The sequence below is a fragment of the Panthera pardus genome, unplaced genomic scaffold, assembly GCF_024362965.1.
Source record: "Panthera pardus isolate Hobbes unplaced genomic scaffold, ASM2436296v1 HiC_scaffold_16, whole genome shotgun sequence".
Taxonomy (NCBI): Eukaryota; Metazoa; Chordata; class Mammalia; order Carnivora; family Felidae; genus Panthera; species Panthera pardus.
The window spans coordinates 135,759,113-135,784,398 of NW_026526721.1; the positions used below are offsets into that span (position 1 = coordinate 135,759,113).

A 25,286-nucleotide genomic window follows, 5' to 3' on the forward strand; every position below is an offset into this window, starting at 1 on the left:
ACCCTCAGCCCGCAGCCCCAGGAACATGTCCGCGGCCGGCGCGCGGAGCGGAGCCCCGGGGAGGAGGACCGGGGGAGGGCGTGTGCAGCGGCGGCGGCGGCGGCGGCAGCGGAGCCGCTAGTCCCCTCCCTCCTGGGGGAGCAGCTGCCGCCGCTGCCGCCGCCGCCACCATCAGCGCGCGGGCCGCGGCCGGAGCGAGCCCGGCGAGCGGCGCGCGCGGGGGAGGGCGGGGGCGGGGAGGGGGGGGGGGCGGAGGGGGCGGGAGGGCGTGGGGGGAGGGTCTCGCTCTCCCGGCGACCAGAGCCCGAGAGGGAGACCCTGGCGGCGGCGGCGGCGGCGGCGCCTGACACTCGGCGCCTCCAGCCGTGCTCCGGGGCGGCATGTCCGAGGCTGGCGGGGCCGGGCCGGGCGGCGGCGGGGCAGGGGCCGGGGCAGGGGCCGGGCTCGGGGCGCTGCCCCCGCAGCCCCCCGCGCCGCCGCCCGCGCCGCCGCAGGGCTCCCCGTGCGCCGCCGCCGCCGCCGCCGGGGGCTCGGGCGCCTGCGGACCGGCGACGGCAGTGGCGGCGGCGGGCACGGCCGAAGGACCGGGAGGCGGCGGCTCGGCCCGTATCGCCGTGAAGAAGGCGCAACTGCGCTCGGCCCCGCGGGCCAAGAAACTGGAGAAACTCGGAGTGTACTCCGCCTGCAAGGTACTCCCTCGCCGCTCCCGGGCCGCCGAAGGGGGGTGGGGGGCCGGGGCCCAGCCCGCGGGACCCTCGCCCCCTCCCCCTTCCCCTCCCGCCCCCGTCTCCCGCCTCCCGCCTGGGGCCGCTGCACCGCGGAAGTGCTGCTGTCGCCCGCGCCCAATTAGCTTCTTCTCGGACGAGAGTCCTGTTGGGTTGGACGGAGGGGATCGCCGAGACCCGGAGCCTTTCATTCTTCCCCCTTGGAAGGAGTTGCCTCTGCGTCTGCGCTCCTGGGCTGCCCTGGGGCTTTGTTGCTCTGTAGGAGCTCGCCTGAGGCACCTTCCAGAGAGGGGAGCAGCGCTTACTAAGTGGCGGGCGCCCCAGGGCCGAGGAGACATCTACCGGGGGCGTCTGAGAGCCCCCTCTTCTCCTGTCTTCTCCCCGTGCCCCGTTGGGAGGAACTGGGTGGAAGGGGTGAGAGTGAATTAGGCTCCAGGACTCCGGCGCTTTGGAAGATCGAAGGGGCGGAACGCGCCGGATGGCGACGTGGGCACAGCCCGAGGCGAGGGTCCGGGAGCTCCCAACATCCTAGGCTGAGGGCGGAGGCGCTGCTGCGCGCGGTGACAGCCCCGTCATTATTGTATTATTACTTGTTTCGTTAAAACGCTGTCCCAGCTGCTCGAGGTGTAAACAGGATTTGGCAAGGTGACAGCCCGGCGCAGCGGGCACCACTGCCCAGGTTGAGGACACGCCTTTCTTGCCATCCCCTCTCCATCCCAGCTCTCGGCACCCTATTGCCCCTTAGCTGCAGATCCAGATGTGGGCGCCGTGCTCCCGGGGTGGGAGGCTTGCCCGAGGCCGCGGGGCAGGCTGGCCCTGCGCTGTCAGCAGCGGCTTTGTTTTGACAGGGTGACAGCTGAGGGGGGCGGGGACTTGGCCTTGTCAGCTCCTGCGGCCTGTGGCTGAGGCGGGGAAGAGACACACTCACACCTCCCATGTATCTCTCCCGCCTGCTGCAAACAGGGTCAAGTTCCCAGATTCCAGATTCCCACAGCCAAGCTGCAAGGGCCACTTTCTGAATTTTGATGTAAAGATTATTAATCCTGCTGGAACCTCTCTCCACAGCCATGCTGTTTTTAGTATTTACTGGACCTTCTCAACTGCAGTGGAAGGTCTCTGCCTACCCCTTTTCCCACACCGTTCCCATCCTCATGTATATGTTGAATGCCTACTGTGTACCCTGTATTTGTTTAATAAGTATTTGGTGAGTGAATGTAGGATGTAGCCTGGTGCTTCTCAAACTTTGAGGTGCATAGGAATCACCCGGGGAGCTGTTAAAATGCTGATTCTGAATCGGGGTGGAGATGTCTGCGATTCTAACAAACTCTCAGATGATGTGATGCTAGTCCAGTGGCCACACGCCAAGCAGCAAGGCCCCAGTTCAGACCTGGGTGATTTATTATTAATCGCTTTTGGATTCAGTCAAGAAGGCAAACTGTCTTCCTCTGAGGTCAATACATGGTTGGTATTTAGAAAGGACTATAAAGAAGATAGAGGGGAGTATGCTTCTAAGAAAGGTGAAGGGCCAGGAGGTGGTTACAAAGGGCATTAGACGAAGCGAGATCTGTGCCCGGAATCGAAAACAAGGTCAGTTACCTGGGACTTGAGGTTCTGCAGCCAGTGTGGGTTCACGTAGTAAGTGTCAGTTCAGCGTTTCTGTCCCGGCGTTTTACCGTGTTCACTTCATGAATCCCTTCTCTCCCTGCTGCCTGCTCTTGCCTTAACGCCCGAAAACTTCCCAGAAGTTTTGGTCCCCAAACCATGAGCATAGGTTATGTGCCCTGCATTGATATTTTTGATCCTTTCAAACTTCTGAAGAGTGAGATGTAGCAGCTTTTCTAAACTTTGTGATTTGAGTGTTTCATGTTCTCATTCACGACCAAACTTTGGGGAAGGGAAAGCTTCTCATTAAAGGCCTCTTTTTTCTGCTCCCGGGAGACTCTGAAAGTGTCTATTTTTATTTGCTCATTCATTCGATAAATACTTAGAGGGGTCCCAGCTCGGTGCCAGTCTTTGTGCTCGATGCTGGGGCTGTGGTACCCAGAATGTGTCCTTCTGGAGCTGCTGAGGGAGTGTGTGTGCACGGGCACATGCACGTGCATGCATATGTTGGAGGCCGGGGGAGGTGTGCAGCGAACCATTCACAGCGAAGTAAAAAAAAATTGCTTTCTTAGTTTTTTGTTGGAACTCAGAGGAGGGCAGTTCATGGCTGGCATGGGTGGGGTAGGAATGGCTTCCTGGAGGAAGTGTCAGTGGGTGCTAAGGACTCTTGGCAGTGCAGGGTGGGGTGATGTGAAGCTTCTTGAAGAGGAGAAACTGAAAGCACTTGTGAAAGCTTGGAGCTGGGCCAACGGGAGCTGGCGCTGCATTGGCTGAGGCCACCAGGTTGGGGGGCATTGTGTGTGGCCCCAGGAATCCAGGACTCTTCACCAGGGGAGTAACAGTCTTTCAGATTTGCCTTTTTTTTTTCTTTTCTTTTTTAACTGTGCTTGGTTGGGTGTGAGGGGAGTGTGAGAGAGCAGTTCTGTGGTTCTTTCTCAGCTTGTCTCTATCCTCACATAAGAAAGCCCCAAAAGGATTCCCCTCTACCTTTTGTCACTGACGGCCTCTTGGCAAGTTGGAGGGAGTGGAGAGGTGAGAGAAGGAGGAGGGACCTGGAAAGGGATGAATAGTTTACTGGGGGCTGTTAAAAGAAAACCGGGTCCCAGACCTGATAAAAGATCTGGCCTTTAAACTTCACAAACGAAACAGAAGGAGGAGGGAGCTAGTTCACAGCCCTGGTGGTATGCCACACCCCGGAGAGAAGAAAAAAGAAGAAACAAACAAACTTGTTTTGCAGGATCCAGGGTAGAGTTCTTTGAACTATGTTCTGGCAAAGGTTGCTTCAGAGAATCTCTTTGCTCCTGTGTGACACGGGAGTGTGATCATTAAAAATGTAGATCTGACCACATGATATCACTACTTGGGACCTTTAATTTCTCTTTGCTGGGGTCCACGAAGCCCAGCACGACCTGACCGCTGCTAAGTCTGGCTCCTTTTCGGGGCCTTGCACCTGTGGTTTCCTTCTACCCCAGGGCCTTTGTACACACTGTTGACTGGTACTGAAAGCTTCACTTTCAAATTAATTCCCAACTCTTCTTGCAGATCTCACATTCCTTGTATTTCTTTTACCTCCCCCCCTCCCCCTTGGGCCAGCCTTCCCATTATAAATTGTTTGGAACCCCCTTGTGCATACCTTTCCTTCCTAGTGCTTTTATCACAATATTTAATTGTGTGATTATTTGATATGTGTTTGTCTCTGAATAGATTCTAACTGATGTGGTTACTGACTGGATGAATGAATTAGAGAAGAGAAAACAGAGGAAATGATTAGCTCTTACGGATGGAAGTAGTGAAATTTTAGCCTGACTGCTTCTTGACGGTGGGGTAGAGGGGATTCTTTCACGTAGGACATTTCTAGGTATCTCACAGGTGTTCGCAGGACTGGGTTTTTAGTGTTATAAAGTAAACTGAAGTAAATGTATGAGTAGCCCAAATCTAAATCTCCTTGAATTTAAGTATTATTTATCTACTTAAAAAAAAAAAAAAAGGGAAAGAAAAAATATCCCACTGACTCTCCCTAATGAAATAGGGCACTTTTTCAGGAGAGGAGTCAGTATAGTGGCCAAGAGCCTGTGCTTGTGAGCTCAGACTAATTGGAGTTCAGATTTCAGGATATCCAGCTGTGTGACCTTGGACAAGCCTCCACTTCCTTGTCTGTAAAGTAGGAATAATAATACCACCTCTTTGCATAACAGGGAGGATTTAAAGTGGGCTAATAAGTCTGAGGCATCCAGATGGGTGTCTGGCCCTGGTAAGCCCCTCCTGCAGCTCAGATTGGGCATACGCTGTTAACGTGGACGTCAGGAAAGAACGTGGGGCTTAGAGGTATCTCCAGTCTCAGCTCTGCCTCTTTGTGATCCTGGCCATAAGTCATTTGGTTTTTCTCTGAGCCTTGATTACTTCCAAAGTTCCTAGAACCTAAAAGTGTTGGATTAATGCTGGCTAAGGGGAATGGCCGCGTTGTCTGTCGGCCCCGGTGGCCACAAAGCATTTATAGAGAACCCGGTTGCTTTGATTTCTGGGCTGACTGCCATACTTGGAGAGTGACACGGGCTGTAAAATTAGGCTTCACTTAAAAAATAATGGTTTGTAATCTAAAAGTAACACTGCTTGTAGAATATGCAGAGGGCAGGGGCAGAGAAAAATTGTCCTGCGTTGGCCAGGAACTGGTGCTTGGGGCCCTAGAACAAGCCCTAAAGTTGGGGAGAGCCCCCAATGCTTTTGTATCTGTCAGTCGCTCCCCCAAAGAGCAAATTTCTTTTTCAGCTGCAACATCTAGAGCAGTGGCCCTTACCTAGGAGCTGTTTTGCCCCCCAGGGGATAGTTGGCGGTGTCTGAAGACATTTTTGGTCATTGTTACTGTGAGGGAGGAAGTGCTACTGGCAGCTAGTAAGTAGAGGCCAGAGATGTTACTGAGCATCTCACTCCGCACAGGACAGACCTGCACAACAATTATCGGGCCCCAAATGACAGGGCCAAAGCTGAGGAACTCTGTTCTAAAGGAAAATTATATTGACCCATAATACTGTAAATACATTTGCAGCCTAGGAAACATTAATGCTTTTAAGGTTAATTTGAGTAGCACTTGAAACCTGAAAAACCTCACTCTGCGAATCATGGGGCATATTTCTAAACAGCTTTATTGAACTATAATTTATAGATCACAAAACTCACGGGCTGTAAGTGTGCAGTCAGATGCTTTGGGATAAAGTTATATAATTGTGTATCCATCACTACAGTTCATTTTCTTTTTCCCCCGTCACTACAGTTCAGTGTTAAAAGTCTTCCGTCTCCCTGAAAAGTTTCTTCCCCCCGGGCACCTTTTTAAGGTGATATTTTGTGTTAATTCATAGTTCGTAAACAGAAACCAAATTAGAAATATCCTTTTGGAGACTCAACGGGTAAGTAGAATTATGGTAGCAAAGCAGAAAACATGGAAGGGTGTAGCTATAACGTCTACATCTATAGCACATGATTATTTCACATGTGGTAACTTCTCTAAGAGGCGGTGTCATGGAGCCAGGCACACATAGGAAAAATATTTCAATTGGCAGGCACAATATAAAAAGCCCTAGAGAAAGATGACCAAATTTAATTGTTTCCTCGTAAACTTTCAGGGAAGATGGAAATTCAAGCCCGCAAAGCCTTCAGATTGCAATTTGCAGTTTTATGTAACTGAGAAAGTAGTTTATAGGGCAAAAGAGAACGTTTTGTTTCAGGAAGCATGTGCTTACACATAGCATTTTGTGATGCAGTGCTGGTGTATTGTTTTTTGTTTGTTTTTAAACTACTGAGCAGATTTAAACCTGGCCACATAGGCGGGATTTAATTCTGTTTCTATCAGCTACATCCACAGGTCTAACCCGTCGTGGGGAACGTCCAGGTGGAAACACACGGTTTCGCATGAGGTCCCTCGGCACAATCAGAACATGTGCTTCTCAGATGAAAGATCTGGATACTCCGTGCAGTGCCAATAAAACTTGGATTTCCAAGGCTCGGTGGCCTCTGATTTAGTTGGTTTGTCTCTCCTCGAGAGGAAGGTAGTTATTTAGGAACAGTTGTCAGTGGTGTCTTACTCTTAATGGTTTCCTGCTGCTAATCTGATTCCAGCACAAAGGCACCTGTGGCAGAGTCGTGGGCGCGCTTCCTATTCTGCGCGCTGCCTGGAGGAAACGTGGAGAATGCTCTTCCCTCACCCTCTGTGCCGGGCACGATGGGGCAGCCACTTCAGGGTCTTGGGTTTCAGTTTCCCTAGTGGTGAAGCGGGAGTCAAGGTGGCACCCATCGACGTGAGGATGACATAGTTTTAGCGTATGTGAGAGTTCTTGGGATACAGGCGTTCCGCCTACGTCTATTTTATTTTACTTTTGGAAACTTTCCCTTGGTATCAGCAGTTGTGTTGATAGTGTTTTGCCAAAGTGTTATGCCTCGTGTCATTTGATTCTTCTGCCTGGGGCAAGAGGAAGGGAAGGAAGGTCATTTTACTCGAGGAGAGCTGAGACCCAAAGAGGTTAAGCAGCTTCTTGGAGCAGCGGCGGTTGCTCAGGGAAGAGCCGGCCCACGTAGATTTTCTTGCCAGCGCAAAAGAGATTTTGCGTCCTCTTTCCAGACTTTCTTGTGGGGTGGAGGGGATGGTGTTCTGAATCTCAGTGGTTTACAGAGAGGATTTCGTTTTAGGCGTTCGATTGCTCTCGTTTGACATTTATTGTTACTCCTATTGAGAGTATGTTCAAAGGCTTTTCTAGTTCATTGAAACCGTGCAGGCCATAAAGCAAACAAAATAAAGTGTTCTTTATTACTGGCCTAGGGCAGACCCATGCATGCCCTTGATTGTTTTAAAGCTGACAGTGGAGAATGGTCACTGTGCTGACCCATTACAATTCCTTGTTGAAGGAAGATGAAAGTGATACCTACTCAGGCAGTAGAAGGTTCCAGATGTGTCAGAGAGGTAAGGAACGAACTGTCCTGGACATTTAGACGTCCCCAAATAGCTCTACAGAAGACTGCACACACAGCGGTGTTTCAGTACAATTCAGAAGGAAGTCATTTTTTTACCTTTTACTTTTATTATCCAGACAGTAAAGTGCTCATATCGTAAGCATACAGCTTGATGAATTTGTGTGTAGGCACACAGCCATGCAGCTGCCATCCAGATAAAGCTGGAGAGCATTGCCAGCACTTCTGAGGGCCCCCTGGTGCCTCCTCCCCACCTCTGCTCACCCTTATTCTGACTTTTATTACTAGAGATTACTTTTGCTTTTCTTAAACTTGACATAAATGGAATCACATGGTATGAATTCTTTTGCATCTGGCTTTTGTCACTCACAGGATGTCTGGGAGCTGTATCCATGTTGTTGCATATAGGAGTAGTTTGTAAAGACATTTTTATTTATTATTATTTAAGTTTATTTATTTATTTTGAGAGAGAGAGAGGAGGAGAGGCAGAGAGGGAGAATCCCGATCAGTGCAGAGCCTGATGTGAGGCTCAAACCCATGAACCACGAGATCATGACCTGAGCCAAAATCAAGAGTTGGATACTTAACTGAATGAGCCACCCAGGTGCCCTAAGACACATGTTTTTAACCTAAAAATAAGTTTAAAAATTGTCAGCCATTTTCAGGATGGAAGTCATTGGATGTGGACAACTTCATAAAATGAATTGTAATTAAATCTTCAAAAGATGGGAATTTGATATTCCAGAATTTAGCATATGTGAAAGTTCTTGGCATATAGGGAAGAACGCATGAGGGCAGAAATGGGGACAAGTAACCAAGAAGGAGGGCGCCTGGGTGGCTCAGTCAGTTAAGCGTTCGACTCTTGATTTCAGCTTGGATCACCATCTCAGGGTTTGGGGGATCGAGCCCTGCGTTAGGCTCCGAACTGACTGGGCTGCCAGAGCCTCCTTGGGATTCTCTCCCTCTCTCCCTCTCTCCCTCTCTCCCTCTCTCCCTCTCTCCCTCTCTCCCTCTCTCCCTCTCCTCTTTCTTTGCCCCCTCCTCCATCCTCACACACATGCACTCTCTCTCTCTCTCTCTCAAAATAAATAAACAAAAAAAACCAAGGAGGGCTTTAGATAAGCATTGGGATGAAGGAGGAACAGAATGCTGGGGAGGTGGGTGCTGGGGGCCTGTGATGTCACAGCTGCTGGAACGGCCAGCCTGCATACTTCCTTCTCCTCTGGAATCTGTAGTGGTGAGTCCTTACTGGTAAATACCCATGGGAAGTCTTGCTGTCACCCATCCTTGGTTCTGAAAGATATCTAGAGTTCTACGTTGTATCCTGCAAGCCATGCAGAACCATGGTGGGAGCTGTGGCAGGGTTTCTAGAAGGCTGGCCAGAACCCAGCACATAAAGCTCCAGTAGGCATTGACACCTCTGTTGTGTTATTGGCCAAGGGGATGGAAAGGCAGGAAAGAGATCATTTTCCTTCATACTGGAAGTGTGTGCTAAGACCACTAAAGGCCCCCTTCTCTCTAGGAGTGTAGTGAGGAACGCTGATTACTCTGTAGCCCCACACAGTTTTGGCATAGCAACTCATCCTTGAAAACTCACATGAAATATGCAAGCTTATTATTTCATGGAATCATATGGACTATCCACTTATACAGTAATGTTTTCTGTAATTGATGTGTTTAATTATTTTTTAATCTTTATTTATGAGAGAAAGAATGTGAGCAGGGGAGGACCAGAAAAAGAGGGAGACACAGAATCCAAAGCAGGCTCCAGGCCCTAAGCTGTCAGCACGAGCCCGACGTGGGGCTTGAACTCACCAACTGTGAGATCATGAGCTGAGCCGAAGTCGGACACTCAACCAACTGAGCCACCCAGGCGCCCCTGTGATTGATGTATTTAACACAACAGAATTTTTTATGTTTTTACTTGTGTGCACATGTACATGGGGGTGTTAAAACTAATGCTGTTTGTTTATTCTACATTTATTTCCATGGGCTGCTTTAGATTTCTGCTTAGGTAGCTCCCATCTAAATTCCTTATGACAATTCATCACTTTTCATCACAATTGAAATAGAATTGAATCTTTATAATATTGAATTGCTTTCATCTCTGGCATTTAGTTATGCATGCTGATACCCCTTGCATTGCACACTTTTCTTCTCCAGGTATTGGTGTGGCTTGTTGTCAAACCTCATTCTGGTCTGTTATTCAAATGCCAACTTTTCAGAGAAGCCTTCCTGACCACCCCCACCCCCCCACCCCCCGCCAAATACAGCAGCACCCCATCACTCTGTAAGGTTACCTGTTTTGCTTTCCTTTTCCTCATTTTTCAACACTTGGAAATATATACTGTTTACTTTGTGACAATAGAAGTTCCATGAAGCAGGGACTTTGGTTCACTTTGTATTCCAGTTCCACTGACTATGCCTTGCACATAGTAGGTGCTTAATACATATTTGTTAACTGAATGGGTAATTTCGTGTTCACAGCGAATTTCATATTCACAGGCTTCATGAGACTGGAAGAGGGGAGACTGTGTGTAGACACAAGGCAGCTGAAGCTCAGAGAGGTTTAGCAACTCTCGCGAAGCTGTGTGGTCGCCGGGCTGGGGCTGGAACAGCATCTTCTGACTCTGTTGCTAAGTGTGGTCCCCGGTGAGCTTACAGTTAGACCTGATGACATAGGCAGTACTTGTCAGATGGCCTGGGCTTCTGCTGTAAGACGAGCAGGGAGAGTCACACCCACCGTGAATCCTTTTCTGAGAGGATGATGTGAACTTCTTTGACCACCGTCTCCTCTTCTGCAAGTTAGAAGTCAATTCTCAAAAGTGTGTTGTGAGTATCGTGAGACCAGCGAATTAAAACCTATGAAGTGAGAAAAAGGCCCTACCACATATTCTAAAAGTCTATACTGTGTTAGTGAACGAAAAAAAAATCACCTACAGAGGCATGTTTTCTTTTTTTTTTTTTTTTAATGTTTATTTATTTTTTGTGGGGGAGAGAGGCAGAGAGAGAGGGAGACACAGAATCTAAAGCAGGCTCCAGGCTCCGAGTGCTCAACACAGAGCCCCACGTGGGGCTTGAACCCAGGAACTGTGAGATCGTGACCTGAACCGATGTTAGATGGTTAACTGACTGAGCCACCCAGGCACCCCCAAAGGCATGTGTTCTAACTACTGTTTATATTTTTGTTGCTTTGCTGCCTACTGAGACTAAAGGCTACAGTCGGCTTTCTTTAATTTGTTCTTCTGTTTGTACCAGAAGCACAGACACAGGGTTTATTACTTTTTAAATCAGGAGGTGAATACATTTATTGTGCATCAAGTGTGAATAATATCTTTAATGATCCATTTGGAGTGATACATCACCTAACCTTAGGAGGAGGCTTTGAGTAACCCCTTCAGTCACCTCAGGCAGGACATACGAGGATCCTTCCATTAGTTCTATGCCCTCCTAAAAAGTCCCCATCCGTTGCATGCTCTTGGTCTGTGCAGCCCTCTGTGAGGCTTCTGTGGTATGCAGGAGATTCCAGAAGTACAGGGATGAGACCTGAGTAGTATCATAGTGACTGATGGTGGCAGCTCTAATTTGCATCAGCTCTAACAAGCTGGTGTTGAAACTGGATGGCAGAATGCCAACGAAGTCAAGGTCAGCATACTTTGAAATAGCAAAGTGAGTCATGTAACCCGGGATTTGCACATACCCATAGGAGTACCTGACTCACCCCACCTCCAGGGCGACACGTCCATGAGTATTGTTAGGTACCTGTGCCCAGGCTCTGTCCTGGTGGGCGGTGAGTGACAAAGGAAGTGAAAGCCACAAGGAGCCTCGCATCTTGCTGGGGAGACAGATATGGAGGGAAAGAAAAATTCAAGTGAATAATCAAGCATGAAGTCAGTGCAGAGAAAAACCATGATAAGCTGGGGGCAGCTGGAAGTGTAGGAAAGAGGCTCAGCCTAGGTGGAGTGAACAATATAAAACAGCAGAGAAGCAAAAGTGAAGGGGGCAGGACATCAGAGTGGTTTGGAACGTGCACCTAGGCAGCAGACTGCCTGGGTTTGAATGCTGAAATGCTGCTTTCTCGCTGTGTGAGCAGGGGGAGATTACTTACCCTTTACAGCCTCAGATTGCATAGCTGAATATAGAGAGTGTGATTTTGTCAACTTTATCCATTCATTCAACAAACTGTTACATCGTGTGCCAGGCATTGATTTAGATGCTGGGGATACAGTGACAGATGGGTTTTTATTCTTGCAGAGCTTGCTTTCTGGTAGCAGAAGCAGACAGTAAACAAGAAAATAACAGAAAGTGGTAAGTGCCACACAGAGAATGAAAACAGAGAAGTAAATGAGAGTGCCTGGGGAGTCCTTCCGACATGTGCCCATAAAGGTCTCTCAGTGGATGGGACAATGTCTGGGGCCTGAATGATAACAAGAAGCTTGGGGGTGGGGACAGTATGTGTGTGTGTGTGTAGAGGATGCCAGGTGGGGAGTGCACAGACTCTGGGGGGAGAAATGGCTTGGTATGCTCAAGGGTGGCCAGGTGACCCTTGTGGGTAGATGGGGAGCAAGGGGGCAAGTGTAGGAGATGAAGTGGGAGAAGTAGATGGGGCCAGATGGCCAAGTGCATATAATTTTCACACAGTGAAATGATCTGATTTCCGCTTCTTTTTTAAAAAAATGATATAGCTCGCTTGCTCTTCCTTCCTTCCTTCCTTCCTTCTTTTCTTTTCTTTTCTTTTCTCTTTTCTTTTCTTTTCCTTTTCTTTTCTTTTCTTTCAAGAGAGCACAGGTGAGAGAGGAGCAGAGAGGGAGAAAAGCATGTTTACCTGAAACAGGGCTCCAGCTCACCTGAGGAAGGACTCGAACTCCTGAACCATGAGATCATGACCTGAGCCCAAGTCAGATGCTTAACTGACTGAGCCACCCAGGTGCTCCCCATTTCTATTTCTGATACTTTCAACAAATGCATATCAAGACCCAGAACATTTTTTTTTAGTTTTTTTTTAATGTTTTTATTTATTTTTGAGACAGAGAGAGACAGAGCATGAGTAGGGGAGGGGCAGAGAGAGGGGGAGACACAGAATCAGAAGCAGGCTCCAGGCTCTGAGCTGTCAGCACAGAGCCCGACACGGGGCTCAAACTCATGAACAGTGAGATCATGACCTGAGCCGAAGTTGGATGCTCAACTGCCTGAGCTACCCAGGCGCCCCCCAGAACATTTTAATCACCCTAGGAAGTTCCCTTCTCCTTGCCATTCAAATTCCTCGCTATCAAAAGCAACCACTGATCTACTTTGTATCATGATATATTAGTTTTGATGTTCCAGAATTTCATATAAATGAAGCCACACAGTACATCCTGTTCTTCTTTCAGTGTAGTTTTTTTGAGATTCATCTATGTTGCATGTATCAGTGATTAATTTCTTTTTATTGCTGAGAGGTACTCAACTGTATGGATGAACCAGTTTGTTTATTCATTTACCTGTTGATGGGTTGTTTCAGATGGATTCAGATAAGATTTTCATTTTAAAGCATCTCCTTGGGCTGTTTTGGGACAAATAAAGTGTGCAAGAGGAAGAAAAGAGGGCTAGTTGAAGTTGCTGCAGGGTTAGGTATAAGTGGGATGGTGGCTTATGACGGGGGATGGCAGTGGAGGGGGTAAGAGTAGACATTTCGCGCAATACTATGAACTCAGGGGCAGTGGGACTTGATTTGTTGGGGGATGGTGGTGAGGAGGAGACAGAAATGAACTTGATGTCTAGGCTTTTAGCCTGAGCAATGAAAGGATGGTAGTTCCATTTACCAGCTTGGGCAAGACTATGAGAGAGACAGGTTTGGAGTGGAGGAGAAGAGTCCTTTTTCTGGATGTGTTTAGCCAGGTGAGTCTTTTAGTAGTCAAGTGTTGTCTTGATAGTAAAATGAGGTAATCCACTTAGCAGTGTGCTTTAGTATCTGGAATATTCTAATTGCTCAAAAAAATGGTAGTTACTGTTACAGTTAAAAGCAGAGCTAAATAATAACTACTGATCTTAAAGAGGCCGGCCAAATTGGAGGAAAAGGAAAAACAAGTACACAGAAATAGTGGGAAATAGGATCCTCTCTTTGGGTGAAGAAGAAATCAGTTGATAGAAAGTCTTGAGTTTCAGGTAGAAAATTTTGGACTGAATTCATTAAATAAAAGTAAGTCTTTGCACTTTAAGAAGGAGGAGACCCGAGATATTTTAGAGTGCCAGCGAAAAGCTCTAGGTTTTGGTTTTGGCTCCCTGCTCCTTTGCCAGCTGGGGTAGCTCAGGCAAGCCACACCCCTTCTGTAAGCATTGAATTACTTGTCCTGTGGGGTTATAGGGAGAGGAAAATAAGATGATGTAGGCGAAAATTGCCTTGGAAAGTATCAGGCAGAAGTGCTCGATGTTGTTAGATGGCATTTTATGTTATGTTCTTTTGAGAGATCATGAGCAGGGGAGGGGCAGAGGGAGAGGGAGAGAGAATCTTAAGCAGGCTACACACTCAGCATGGAGCCCACGATTCTGGGATCATGACCTGAGTCGAAATCAAGTGCTGGACACTCAACCGACTGAACTACTCAGGTGCCCCAATTAGATGGCATTTTATTTATTTATTTTTTTTAAGTTTGTTTATTTTGGGAGAGAGACACACATGCTCAAGTGGGGGAGGGGTAGAGAGAGAGGGAGTGAGAGAGAATCCCAGGCAGGCTTCGCACCGTCAGCAGAGAGCCCGACTCAGGGCTCCATCTCAGGAACCATGAGATCATGACCTGAGCCAAAATCAAGAGTCAGATGCTTAACTGACTGAGCCCCCCAGGCGCCCCAGATGGCATTTGAGAGTAGGCTGATGTGTCCGGTGCTTGTTAGATGGAGGAGGAGTGGGGATATACTGAAAGTGAGAAGAAAGCTATTCCTTCTAACTGGCTATTAAAACCTTGACCCGGGGCCCTGCCCATGAGAATGGAGAAGGTGCAAATCTGGGAGAGACTTGGAAAGAAGAATCAGACAGCCTTGGGTGAAGGCACTGAATGCAGATGTCCTAAGAAAAGGCAATGCCACTGGAGGGAATAGGCTAGTTGAAGAGGGGTGTTGGGGTTGAGGGCAAGCCTAATGTAAAGCTTACCGGGCAGAGATGCCAGGTGTGGGCAGTTGGGAATGCAGGCTGGAAGTTCTGCTTTGCGGGTTCGGCTGGTTATGTGGATGTGTGAGTCATCGGCCCAGATAACGACGGATACCATGAGAACGTGAGCTGTCCAAGGAGCAGTGTTTATGTATGGCACTGTTGGTTTTGCTCATCCTGGCTGACTTGGTGCCAGAACAACAGGCTGAAGAATGACAAATTCTATCTGTCAGCTGGTTGTCTGGCCTGCTCAGTGTCAGCCAAACAGTTTGACAAGTCTTTCCACTGTGTGGAAGACTGAATTGTCGCTTTGGCAAGGTCACCAATAAAGTCTGAGATTGGTTCTGTGTATATTAAAAGAGGTTTCAGAGGTGCCTGGGTGGCTCAGTCGGTTAAGTGTCTGACTTTAAAAAAAAATTTTTTTTAACGTTTATTTGCCTTTGAGACAGAGAAACAGAGTGTGAGCAGGGCAGGGGTAGAGAGAGAGGGAGACACAGAATCTTAAACAGGCTCCAGGCTCTGAGCTATCGGCCGATAGCTCAGAGCCTGACGTGAGGCTCGAACTCACGAGCCATAAGATCTTGACCTGAGCCGAAGTTGGCCCCCCAACCGACTGAGCCATCCAGGCGCCCCAGTGTCTGACTCTTAATCATGGCTTGGGTCATGATCTCATGGTTGTGAGATCAAGTTCCACGTCTGGTTCTGCACCAACAGCGTGGAGCCTGCTTGGGATTCTTCCCGACCCACCCCACCTCCCCTCTGCCCCTCTCCTGCTTACACACACACACACTCTCTCTCTCTTAATAAACAAACAAACATTAAAAAAAAAAAAGGTTCCAGTGATTGTTTGGGATTTAGGGTTCTGGGGCACCAGTTTCTTGGCCTTGGTGTCATTCAGGACCTCTTGAGGCCCTTCCATGGGTGATGTGTGTTTGGGTTGGTCCTGGAGACATGCCTCAGATGTGATGAAGAGTCTGGCCCATCCCTAGGCAATTTGGTAGCACTGGAGTCATTTAGTACCTTTTGAGATAATGCCTGAGGGTGTGAGCCTTTGATTCCGGCACACCTGATTATTTAGCATAAAGAGGGCAGGCAGTTCCTGACTGAGCTCCAGCCCAGGCATAGGACTTCTTCCAGATGGCAAGGTCACGAAGGTTTTCTGTTGATGTTGGAGTAATCTTGAGAGCTTGGAAGAGGAGCGTCTGACTAGGGTGTTTATACCTAGGTCACTTCCTCATGACATATTTTCCATTCTCCTTGTGTATCCTTGACTACTCTTCAGTATTTGCTTTGTGTCCTTGTGACTTTCCAGACCCAAATGGCACTCTTCATTAAGGTCTTCAGAGATATTTCTCCCTGGATTACCACACTGGTTATCTTTTCTCCCCTTCTACGTCTGTTTTTACTTTGAATTTCAGGCAAATTTGTCTTCTGAGGGAAGTCTCCCACCCCACTACCACCTTCTTTTCACTTGTGCCAAAAGTACCCAGATTTGGGGGGCACCTGGCTGACTCAGTTGGTGGAGCATGTGACTCTTGACCTTGGGGTTGTGAGTTTGAGTCCCACACTGGCTGTAGAGATTACTTAAAATGTTAAAGAAAGCACCCAGATTTTTTAAATCCCAGTTTTAAGTCATAGCTTTATGGTGCCTGCTGGCCTTCCATGTACATCTGTGTGAGCTGGAAAGACTTTCACAGTGGAGAGAGAAAGAGTCTATGTCCCTGAAAGGATTGCCTAGCTATTTACAGTTTAATTGTGTATGAGAAGCTGAAGTTAATCCAGGGAAAAGAGGAAGGTATTAATACATGCATCAGACCACTTTGTCCTTTCAAGTCTTTGATACTCTAAGGGTGGTCCTCACTTGGGAACTTTTTAGGAATGCAGCATCTTAGGTCCCCGCCCTAGGTTTACTGAATGAATCTGCATTTTAATGAGATTTCCTAGGTGATTCCTGAGCAGATTACAGTTTGGGAAGCACTGCTTGAAATCACAAGAGCATTATCCACATTGCCCCCAAAGCAGTTCACCTCCAAATTTATTGGGATCACTACTGCTTACAGAGACTCCAGGTGTTGTTTTTTAAAACAGGATTAAGAGATTTTTTTTCACAGTCACACATGCACACCGTTGAGAGGAGAATCCAGACAGCTCACGATGGAGGCACATGAAAATATTAGCCCTCTCACCTGTCCTCCTCCATCCTGGCTTTCACTACCTTTCCTTGTTTCCAGATCCAGAACGTGTCAGTCTCCCCCCCCCCCCCCCCCCCCCGCCAAGACTGCACCGTGTTGTTTATACCACAGTTCAAGGAGGGGAACTCCATTCACTGTACAGAAATCCATTTGGATTCCTGTTAGGCTCGAATGAAGCTGTGAACATGCCAGAAAGTTGGATGTCAGCAAGTCAAGAGTGTTGGATGAGGGTAGCCCAAAAGAAGCACCAGCAATGCGGCTTTATTATTAGCAAGTTTTAATTGTTTCAAAGTCTCCATTTTAAAAACAGGACAACCTACTTAAAGATGTATTCCCATCCTTTGCTGTTTCTCTTTTGCTGACAGATTCTGACAGTAGAGGTGTGGCCACCTAGACAACTAACTTCTTTTGCTGTTTTAGATCGGAGAAGGACAGAGATGGAGACCCCCATTTTCTGGTTTGTCTTTTGTTTTTTTCCCAAATGTAGCTTATTAAGCTTCTTTAATTTGTGAGGAGAAAATGTGCTTCAGTTTTGGGACACAGTTTGGTGAAACTTTCCAGAAGACCTGTATTTGAAGTGATAATTAGTTATTAGCAGTTCTTGCCTTTTTGAAAAACAACTTCAGTGGGATATAATTGGATGCCCTAAAGTCTCTGGTTTTAAGTGTACAATTCAATGACTTTTAGGAAATTGAGTTTTAGATTTCCATCTCCCCAGAAAGGTCCCTGTGTCTATTTGCAGACAACCCTGTTTGCACTCCAGCCTCAGACTATATCTATTTATATCCATCCATCCTTCCTTCCTTCCTTCCTTTCTTCCTTCCTTCCTTCCTTCCAAGAGAGGGCGCAGGAGCAAGAGAGGGGCAGAGGGAGGGAGAGAATCTTAAACAGGCTTCCTGCTCAGTGCAGAGCCCAACATGGGGCTCGATCTCATGACCCTGAGATCATGACCTGAGCTGAGATCTAGAGTTGGACTCAACCTACAGAGCCACACTGGTGCCCCCAGACTAATCAACTTTCTAGATCTATAAATTTGCCTTTTCTGGACATTCATATAAATAGGATTATATAGTATGTGTCTGGCTTCTTAGCATAATGTTTTTGAGGTTCATTCATGTAGTGTGTATATATATATATATATATATATATATATATATATATATATATATATCAGCATCTCAGTCTTTTTTTAATGCCAAATAATATTCCACTGTGTGGATATGCCATATTTTGTTTATGTATTCACCAGTGATGGATATTTGGATTCATTCTGCCTTTTGGCTAATTAATATGAATAATGTTGCTGTGGACATCTGTGTGCAAATCTTTGTGTGGATACATGTTTTCATTTCTCTTGGGCAGATACTTTGGAATAGGTTTGTTGGGCCATGTGGTAAATTTATGTTGAACTTAATTAAGTTGTGGTAAAATACATCTTGCATAAAATTTACCATCTATAAAGAATGTTTTTGTGAACTTGGGTGTACAAATATTTCTTTAAGTTCCTGCTTTCAATTCTTTAAAATTGCTAGATCATATGGTAATTCTATTTTTAATATTTTGGGGAACTGTCATACTGTTTTTCATAGTGGCTGCACGGATTTTCCTTTCCACCAATAATGCACAAGGGTTCCTGTTTCTCTGCATCCTCACCAACACTGGTTCTGGTCAGTAGCCATCCTAATGAGTATGAGGGGGTAGGTATCTCATTATGGTTTTGATTTATGGTATTTCCCTAGTGATTAGTGATGTTGAGTGTCTTTTCATAGGCTTATTGACCATTTGTCTTTGGAGAAATGTCTGTTCAAGTCTTATCCCCTTTTGGGTTGTTTCTTCTTTGGTTGTTGAGTTGTAGGAGTTCTTTATAGCTCCTAGATATTACCCTTTATCGGGTATTTCATGGGCAAATATTTTTTTTCATTCTGTAGGTTGCCTTTTCACTCTATTGATTGTGTTCTTCGATGCACAGAAGTTTTTAATTTTGATTAAGTTAAATGAAGCTATTTTTTTAAATGTTCATTTTGGGTGAGACAACTGGAGAGCAAGTGGGGTACGGGAAGAGAGAGGGAGAGAGAGAATCCCAAGCAGGCTCCCCACTGTCAGCACAGAGCCTGGCTTGGGGCTTGATCTCATGAATAGATAGATGAATACCTTCCTCCTACAGGGTGGAATAGAATAGAGAGCCCAAAAATAAACCCTCACGTAAATGATCAAATGATTTCTGCCAAGACCAGTCAATGGAGAAAGGGCAGTTTTTTTCAACAAGTGAGCTAGAAAAACTGGATATTAACTTGGAAAAGAATGAAGATATTGGACCCTTACCTTAAACCTGGGTGGCTCAGTCAGTTAAGCATTTGACTCTTGATTTCGGCTCAGGTCATGATCTCATGGTCATGAGATCAAGCCCCAAGTAGGCTCTGCACTGAGCACAGGGCCTGCTTGGGATTTCCTTCTCTCTCTCTCTCTGCCCCTCCCTTGCTCGTGTACCCATGTGCACACTTTCTCTCTGAAAAATAAGTAAATAAATATTAAAAAAACAAAACAAAACAGGAAAAGCTTCATGACATCAAATATGGCAATAATTTCTGATATGACACCAAAAACACATGCAACAAAAGAAAAAATAGACAAGGGGTATCTTGGTGGCTAGTCAGTTAAGCATCTGAATCTTGATTTTGGCTCAGGTCATGATCTATGTTTAACTTTGTAAGAAACTGCCAAACTCTTTTCTACAGTGGCTACAATTTTACATCTCCTCCAACAATGAACATTCCCATTTCTCTACATCCTTGTCAACATTTATCATTACCTGCTCTTCTGTTTTTTAATTTTGTTTTTGTTTTTGTTTTTTAATTTTTAGAGAGTGTGAGTGGGGGAGAGGGGCAGGGGGAGAGAAAGAGAGGTTGAATCTTAGGCAGACTCCATGCCTAGTGTGGAGCCTGACCTGGGGCTTGATCCCATGACTCTGGGATATGACCTGAGTCAAAATCAAGAGACAGGTGCTCATTGACTGAGCCACCCAGGTGCCCCATTATTATTATCTGCTCTTTTGGTTGTAAGAGCAAGGTGTGAAGTTGTATCTAATAATGGTTTTGGTGTTGACTTTTAAACATTCTACTTTTGTCTCACCTGGAGTAGAGAGGTAGTAAAATAGAGTGAGGACCTCCGCACACAACCTCAGGACCAGTTATTTGCCTCAATGTACCCAATGAGTGCTTCTGCAGGGTAGACTGAGAAAGTTCTGGCAAATCTCTTAACATCTTAGAGCCTCAGCTTTTTCTTCTGAATAGCGGGGATAATTAATACCTTCCTCCTACAGGATGAGATAAGAACAAGTATACAAGTGCTTTTTCTCATTTTAGGTGCTTAATACATGTTGGAGGCACAGGTTTACTCCATCAGTTTCCCTTCAGTGTGTTCTTGTTATGAGACATCCCTGTCACTGATTTAAGTTTTCCAGCAAATAGGACTTCCCAGTATTGTAAGCATGACTGAATCCTAGTCATCTTGGCTGTCTTCCTCTTGTTCCTCTGGATGTCACCCAAATATCTTCACGCCTGTCTCACTCATCGACACTGAATGAACTGTGAGCACCCTGCTCCCTTGTCTAGCTGTCATCTGAGTCACGATCCTGTGTTTCTCCAGTGTAGCTTCCTTCTCGCCCTCCATCCTGGCTTCTGCATACCACAATGAAGGCTGTTGCCTTCTCTTGCCATCTGACCTTGGATTCTACTGGGGCAAGACCATTTACATCCTGGGCCTGTTGAAGCAATCCGGTGGCTTTTTCCTTCTTGCTTGGTTCTGCCACGTCTGCAGAGATGTGCTCTTGGGGGAGATGAAGTCATCTGGGGAGCTCTGTCCTCCTTGTGCCTGGGTTGCTAGCTGTAGCAGTAATTGGCTTTGCAGCATACTCCCTAAAAGGTTGTCCTTCAGATGGTACTTTGTTAAAGCTGCAAGGCCAGTCCCCTTGGGAGTTCCCGCAGATAGCAGCTGTCTTGCCTAGTTAAGGAGAGATGTGGGAAAGGTATTCTGAAGGAAAACCTCTTATCTGGAAGAACAGTGGCTGGGCCTGCACATCTGGAAGGGAGAATTAAAGGCCAAGGCAGAGGGCATGGTAGCAACAGCTTGGAACATGTGGCAGAAAGTGCTTTGCTGGCAGTCAAGGATAAAGGCAATGAATGTTTTCTTTAGTATGTCCTCTTCAGTAAATTGGGCAAGAAGTCCCACACATACTACAGTTTTTTTGCACTTAGGTTTCCAAGTGCCCAAGTGCATGTACACATGTAAGAAGTGCTTTGTATATCCTACTAAAAAAAGAAAAAAGAATAAATCCTGAAACAATTGAGCCAAGCTCAAGGGATTTCCAGGTATCTCAGAGAGGTATAACTCAAACCACTTAGAACCACTTAGGAAATGTTAGGACTGTCCTAGGCGTAAGCTCTTAGGGTCTATAGCAAAGACGGGTTTTGGGGGGTAGATCCCTTTTAAACTCTAGTGTGGCAATAGCCAGTAGAAATGTAGCATGAGCCACACATGTGACTTAACATATGTAATTTTCCAGTGGCCATATGTATTGGTTTCCTAGGACTGCCATAACAAATTATCACCAATAAGGGGGGTTAAGTAACAAACTTTCCTTATTTACAGTTTTGGAGGCCAGAGGTCTGAAGTCAAGGAGTCAGCAGAGCCATGCTCCCTCCAGAGGCTCTGGAAAGAATCCTTTCTTGCCTCCTGGCCATCTTCAGCATTCCTTGGTGTATAGATGTATCACTCCAGTCTCTGCCTCTGTCTTCACATGGCCTGTGTGTCTCCGTGTCTATGGCTCAATGTCCAAATCTCTCCTTTCTTTCATAAAAGCACCAGTTATTGGTTTTAGGGCCCAGTTGATGTTCGGGATAATTTCATCTCAGCATCCTTAACTGTTCATATCTACAAGAAATCATATCTGTTTTCAAATAAGATCCCGTCTGGTGTTTCAAGTCCCGGACTTGGCACCCACTATGCCAAATTAAAAAAAAAAGAGAGAAAAACCAAATAATAAATTTTATTAATTTTAGTATATTATTTAATATTCTACAATATCATTGTAACATGTAATAATATATAATAATATATATTTTTTAACATTTATTCATTTTTGAGAGACAGAGACAGAGTGTGAGTGGGGGAGGGGCAGAGAGAGAGGGAGACACAGAATCTGAAGCAGGCTCCAGGCTCTGAGCTGTTAGCACAGAGCCCGACGCAGGGCTCAAATCCATGAGCAGTGGGATCATGACCTGAGCCAAAGTTAGAGGCCCAACCAACTGAGCCACCCAGGCGCCCCTAATATAAAATAATTCTTCATGAGATATTTTAACATTCTTCTTTTGTTTTTGACACTAAGTCTTTGACATCTAGTGTTTATTTTACTCTTAGAATGCATCTCATTATAACATGTAATCAATGTAAAATAATTCTTCATGAGATATTTTAACATTTTTTGTTTTTGACTGTACGTCTTTGAAATCTAGTGTTTATTTTACTCTTAGAATGCATCTCATCTTGGACCTACTCCCTTTTGGAGACTGGATACCCACTTGTGGCTGCCTGCTGCACACCGGCCAGCTCAGCTCCAGTGCTGGGGGGCTCACAAAACTTTTATACTTCTCAGTGTTTTGCTTATGTTTTCTCCCTCCTTTGTTCTCTCTGTCCTTTTATCTTCCGATTAGTTTTCAGGGAATTTTCTATGTATTTGGAAACAGTCTCAGTTGTTCTGAACAAAAGAAATAAAAGTCCTTTGTGAAAGCTACTGAGATCCCAAGACTCAGTGGGGGAAGGAGAGTGAGTCCATTTTGAAAGAAAAGTCCTTTATTCAGTTACATGTTTAAGTGTTTATTGTTGGTGGAATTCATTAAGTACTTCTATCACAGGTAGCTTAAGGAAGTAAAGTTAATACTTGGGATGTAACTTTTTTTTTTTTTTTTTTTTTTTTTTTTTTTTAGCAGAGGGAATATAAGACTTTATTATTCCAAATCTCTCTGCCCTGAGATCTTTACCCATTATCAGACCCCCATGAACACGGCCATTCTTCTCTGTCATGTTAAGACAAGGAGTGGAATAAACTTTTCTTTATGGGCTGATTCTTCTAAGTCTGTTGTAATAATGAAGTCAGAATTTCTATCTCTAAAAATCTATATTGTCTTTTTCAAGAATTGCAGGCTTGTTATTTTTTGGCTTGAACCTCAGGAAAGGGAGGGAGATTTTATAAGCAACCCCACGGGGGAAAAGTTTTGGATCCTTGAATTCTTAAATGTGGTTTGTGATAAGGATGTGGTTTCTGCATTTCCTCCCCCATGACTGATTTATACTGAGCCTCTGTTACGGTCCTTGGATATTTTTCTGGAATTATATTTTCCCCTCAGATGAATTCATGTTAAAGAAAATTAGCAAGCAACCCATGAATATGAATACTGTAGAGAAAAATATAAAGTACAGTGTGGGGACATCTGGGTGGCTCAGTTGGTTAAGCATCTGACTCTTGATTTCAGCTCAGGTCATGATCTCAGGGTTTATGAGATAGTGCCCGATGTTGGGCCCTGCACTGACAGCTCAAAGCCAGCTTGGGATTCTCTCTCTCATCCCCCGTTTGCTGTCTGTCTGTCTGCCCCATTGCTTTCTGTCTGTCTGTCTCTCTCTCTCTCAAAACAAAGAAATAAACTTTAAAATAGAAAAAGAATGATAAAGTACAATATGAATGTCCCTCTCCCTTTCCCACTTCTGCCCCCCTCCATAAGTATGTATCCTTCTAGTTTCTCTGTATATCCAAATACATATTACATGCTTAAATTGCATATTCTCTTATTTTATTAAAAGATATATTGGATTATGCTTAGTATTGTTCTGTAGTTTGCTTTTTCTGCCTTTTACTGGGACCTGGAGGGGTCCCAAGTCTATGCGGTTAGTTGTATTGATAAATGTGGCATAATAGTCTGTGGCACCAATCTACATAATTTTATAAATTCTTATATTAATGATCAGATTTTACCTGACATATATTTTTTCTTTTGCTCTAATAAATGGTGTACAGATATCGTTGAGCACATGTGAGTATTTCTGTAGGAAAGCTTCCAAGTAGTGCCCTTGGGCCAAAGGGCACAAACAGTCCAGTTTGGTTTCTGAAAGTCTGTACCAATGTTTCCTGCCATACATGTTATATGAGGGTGTGTGTTTCCTCACATCTTGGTCAACCTTAGATATCAATGTCAACTTTTTCTGTATTTTTGCCAACTTAATTAGTATGAGGAAATACCTCACAGGGCTTTTACTTTTTCATTTCTACATTACTAGTTATTTTGACCATTTTGTATAGGTTTATTTAACATTAGCATCCATTTTTCTTGGAATCATCTGGATTTACAAATTTTTCCCTGTCAGACTGTGCTTTTTACTTCTTGTTTTATAGATGATCTTTATAAATTCCGAATATTAATACTTTGTTATATATGTCATAAGTGTATATATTCTTTCAACTGATCTGGTTTATGGAACTTATACGTTTGAGGAGAATTGCTATCTTTACAATACAGATTTACCATATTGTAAATTGTAAAATTAATACGTTTACATCCTGTCATGAACAATGCATATTTCTTCATTTCAATACGGAAATTTATCCAATCTTTAGTAGAAAGTTATAGTTTTCTGTATACAGATCTTACTCATCTCCTTGAAGATTTATTCCTAAGTATTTGATGGTTTTTGCTATTAGGATCTTTTTTTTCCCTATTACATTTTCTAAGTGGTTCTTGCTGACATAGAGAAAAGATTCTGACTTTTATATGTTGATCTTATTCTTTAGTCAATTTACTGATTTCTGTATAAGTTTTGATAATCTCTAAGAATTGCCTACCAATTTTTATAGTCTTTATCTACTTCCAGGACAGTGTTGAACAGTGGATGTGTTGAGGGCTTCCTTGTTATGGTAACTTTAATAGGAATAATGTATCTCTTTATTTAATATAATGTTTTTGAGTTAAAAGAATTTTCTTCTATGGCAAGTTGGCAATTTTTTAAAATCAGAAATTGATATAGAATTTTATGAAAAGCTTCCTTGGCATCAATTGTAATTATTTTTTCTTTATTTGTTAATGTAATTTGTTTGCAATGATTGATTATCTTTGCATTCTTGTGATAAACTTTGCTTAGTTCTTAGGTGTCGGTCAAAATGCATGATTTTAATTGTACTGTTGGATTTAATTTACAAATATTTCATTTCCATTTTCTTTAAAAATTTTTTTGTGAGATTGGGCTAGTGATTTTTTCAGTGTGTTTTGCTGTCTGTATTCTGTTTTTGTGGCAGGGTTATACTGGATTCGTAGAATGACATGTGAGTGTGCGTCTTTTTCTAATGCTCTGAAACAGTTTACAATACAAAGGACTAATCTGTTCTCCTGAGTCCAGTATGGTAGCCACCAGCCACAAATGACAGTTGAGCACCTGAAATGTGGCTGGTCTGAACTGAAATGTGCTATCATATATTAATGTCATATTAATAGTGTTTTTATACTGATTACATGTTGAAACGGTAATATTTTGGACATACTATATTAAATAAATTTATTAAATTAATTTCACTTTTTTTTTTTTTTTTTTTTTACTTTTTAAAATGTGGCTACTAGAAAATTAAAAGTTTTATGTGTGGTTCACATT

General features: G+C 44.8%; 1 protein-coding gene across 4 annotated transcripts in view; it reads left to right on the forward strand.

Annotated features, from left to right (window-relative positions):
* The first annotated feature begins 283 nt into the window (after positions 1-283).
* Positions 284-25,286, forward strand: part of KAT2B (lysine acetyltransferase 2B) — a 103,564-nt gene continuing 78,561 nt past the window's right edge. For 2 of the 4 annotated variants that reach the window (XM_053903844.1, XM_053903845.1), the window contains exon 1: positions 286-689. In XM_053903844.1, coding sequence (XP_053759819.1) covers positions 381-689 — 309 coding nt within the window. In that variant the 5' untranslated portion in view covers positions 286-380. Of the gene's footprint in view, positions 690-25,286 lie in introns of all 4 variants that reach the window. The other 2 variants (XM_053903847.1, XM_053903846.1) reach the window with 2 other exon arrangements.